The sequence below is a fragment of the Cebus imitator genome, unplaced genomic scaffold, assembly GCF_001604975.1.
Source record: "Cebus imitator isolate Cc_AM_T3 unplaced genomic scaffold, Cebus_imitator-1.0 Scaffold457, whole genome shotgun sequence".
NCBI lineage: Eukaryota > Metazoa > Chordata > Mammalia > Primates > Cebidae > Cebus > Cebus imitator.
The window spans coordinates 383,522-385,466 of NW_016107772.1; the positions used below are offsets into that span (position 1 = coordinate 383,522).

Here is a 1,945-nt window from a genome sequence, read left to right on the forward strand (position 1 = left end):
GCCTCCTTGGTTCAGGCAATTCTCCTGCCTCAGCCTCCTGAGTAGCTGGGATTACAGGCACGTGCCACCATGCCCAGCTAATTTTTTGTATTAGAGACGGGGTTTCACCATGTTGACCAGGATGATCTCGATCTCTTGACCTCGTGATCCACCCGCCTCGGCCTCCCAAAGTGCTGGGATTACAGGCTTGAGTCACCGCACCCGGCTCATTTGCAGCATTTTCTAAGCGTATTTTTTCTCTTGCTTGTCCTCTAAAGGTACTTATAAAATGGATCTCTGTGGGGCAAAACTTCATGAGATCTTGTGTACGTAAGAGTATTTTTTATCATGGCAATCCTTTGACATACTTTTGGCTGGATATGAAATTCTAGTCTCATTGCTTTTTTCCTTTAATACCTGAGTATAGCTGAGTACATAAACATTTCTTTATAGAAATTGTTTATTTTCCAATAAGTGAATTTGCTGGGTTGAAGGCATGAGTTTATAGTTTTTGATAGATATTGTCAACTTGCCCTTTAAAAGGGCTGAGTAATTTGACTTCCTGTCTTCAGAAAAAGAGAGGCTCTGTCCACTTGCTGGCCACCTGGGATTGAATCAGAACAGGTCTAATGCTACCAGAGACTGGAAGGAGAAGCTTGACTCCAGTCTCCACACAATTGCTAACTATTCTAGTAGCAGAAAATTAATGCTGCAGCAGCCTCCTGGCTTAAAAACTTAGACTTTAAAAGCTACAGCTTTTAGTCCTGTTGTTACAGAATGATATTTGGATTAAATGTTTCTGGAGCTCCTAGCACACCTTCTTATGACGTGAAAAGCCCCAGCCTAGAGTGTGGAGTTTAAGCGGGAGTGTAAGCAACCAGGGGTGTTAGGGGTGCTCCTTGGGCTCTGGCCTCTGGCAGAAGCCCAGCTGTGTCTTCCACATCCCGTCACCCTATGCACCCCACATTGGGTGATTATGTTTTTGCTCAGCTGTTTTCTCTGTCTGGAATATCTGCCAGCTTTGCTCCTCTAAGACGCCGCTAAGGTCCCCCTGGGGGGCCCCCCCCCCACCCCCAGGCAGAGTTCGCTCCTCCACCTTTGTTCTTCACAGCCTGTTCCCGCTGCTGCTATTGCACAAATTACATTCCACTGTGATTTTTCTTTTTACCTGCTTCTTAGGGCCAGGAGGAGCCAGGGTAAGGCGAGTAAGGCATCTCTCCTAATAACATCTGGCCTAGCCATCTGATTTCACTTTAACTCTATCACCCTTCTAGCCCTAGGCCTACCAACCAACACTCAGCCTCGGACTGAGACACTCACTATCAAAACCATGCACTTAAATTTTGCACTTGGGTGCCCAGTCTAGGTCCTGCTACCCAGCGGGGAGCACTGGACCTGTACCTCCTTCCCCAAGCCAGGCAGGCAGTGTGGGGTGTGCAGCCTCTCACAGCATCAAGTTCCAGGGAACTGGGGAGACAGGCCTGCTTTTCCATACAAGGTTAAAACGAGACTTCTTCAATCTGTATCTTCTAGGTCATAAGGGAAAATATGCAAGTTTGATTGAAAAATATAAGAAACACCCTAAAATGGACAGCTCTGTTGCAAAGATGCGTCATTTTTACCACATTGAGTATTTCCTTCTGCCGGATGATGGAGAACCTAAAAAAGTTGACATATTGCTATTTCCGATGGTGGCCAAAGTGTTCCTGGAGTCAGGAATAAAGGTGCGTGGGTGAGTGTGTGTAGCCTTGTGTGTGGGCTAATGCTCATCATGAAAAGTGTGCCGCCTCATGGACGTGTGGCATCAGCTCCACCACCAGCTGGCTAGCGTTGGAAGATCCTGGGCCCCACCTCCTGCGAGGAATCTGCACTCACCTGATCATTCCAATTACTGACTTTTTTTTTTTTTTTTTTTTTTTTTTTTTTTTTTTTTTTTTTTTTTTTTTTTTTTTTTTTTTTTTTTTTT

The 1,945-nt window shown here is 45.4% G+C and overlaps 1 protein-coding gene across 4 annotated transcripts in view; it reads left to right on the plus strand.

The window, feature by feature from the left end:
- CFAP92 (cilia and flagella associated protein 92 (putative)) overlaps nucleotides 1-1,945 on the plus strand; it is a 75,207-nt gene that overhangs the window by 2,639 nt on the left and 70,623 nt on the right. For all 4 annotated transcript variants that reach the window (XM_037732600.1, XM_037732601.1, XM_037732602.1 and 1 more), the window contains exon 3: nucleotides 1,513-1,703. In XM_037732600.1, coding sequence (XP_037588528.1) covers nucleotides 1,513-1,703 — 191 coding nt within the window. The remainder of the gene's footprint in view (nucleotides 1-1,512; nucleotides 1,704-1,945) is intronic.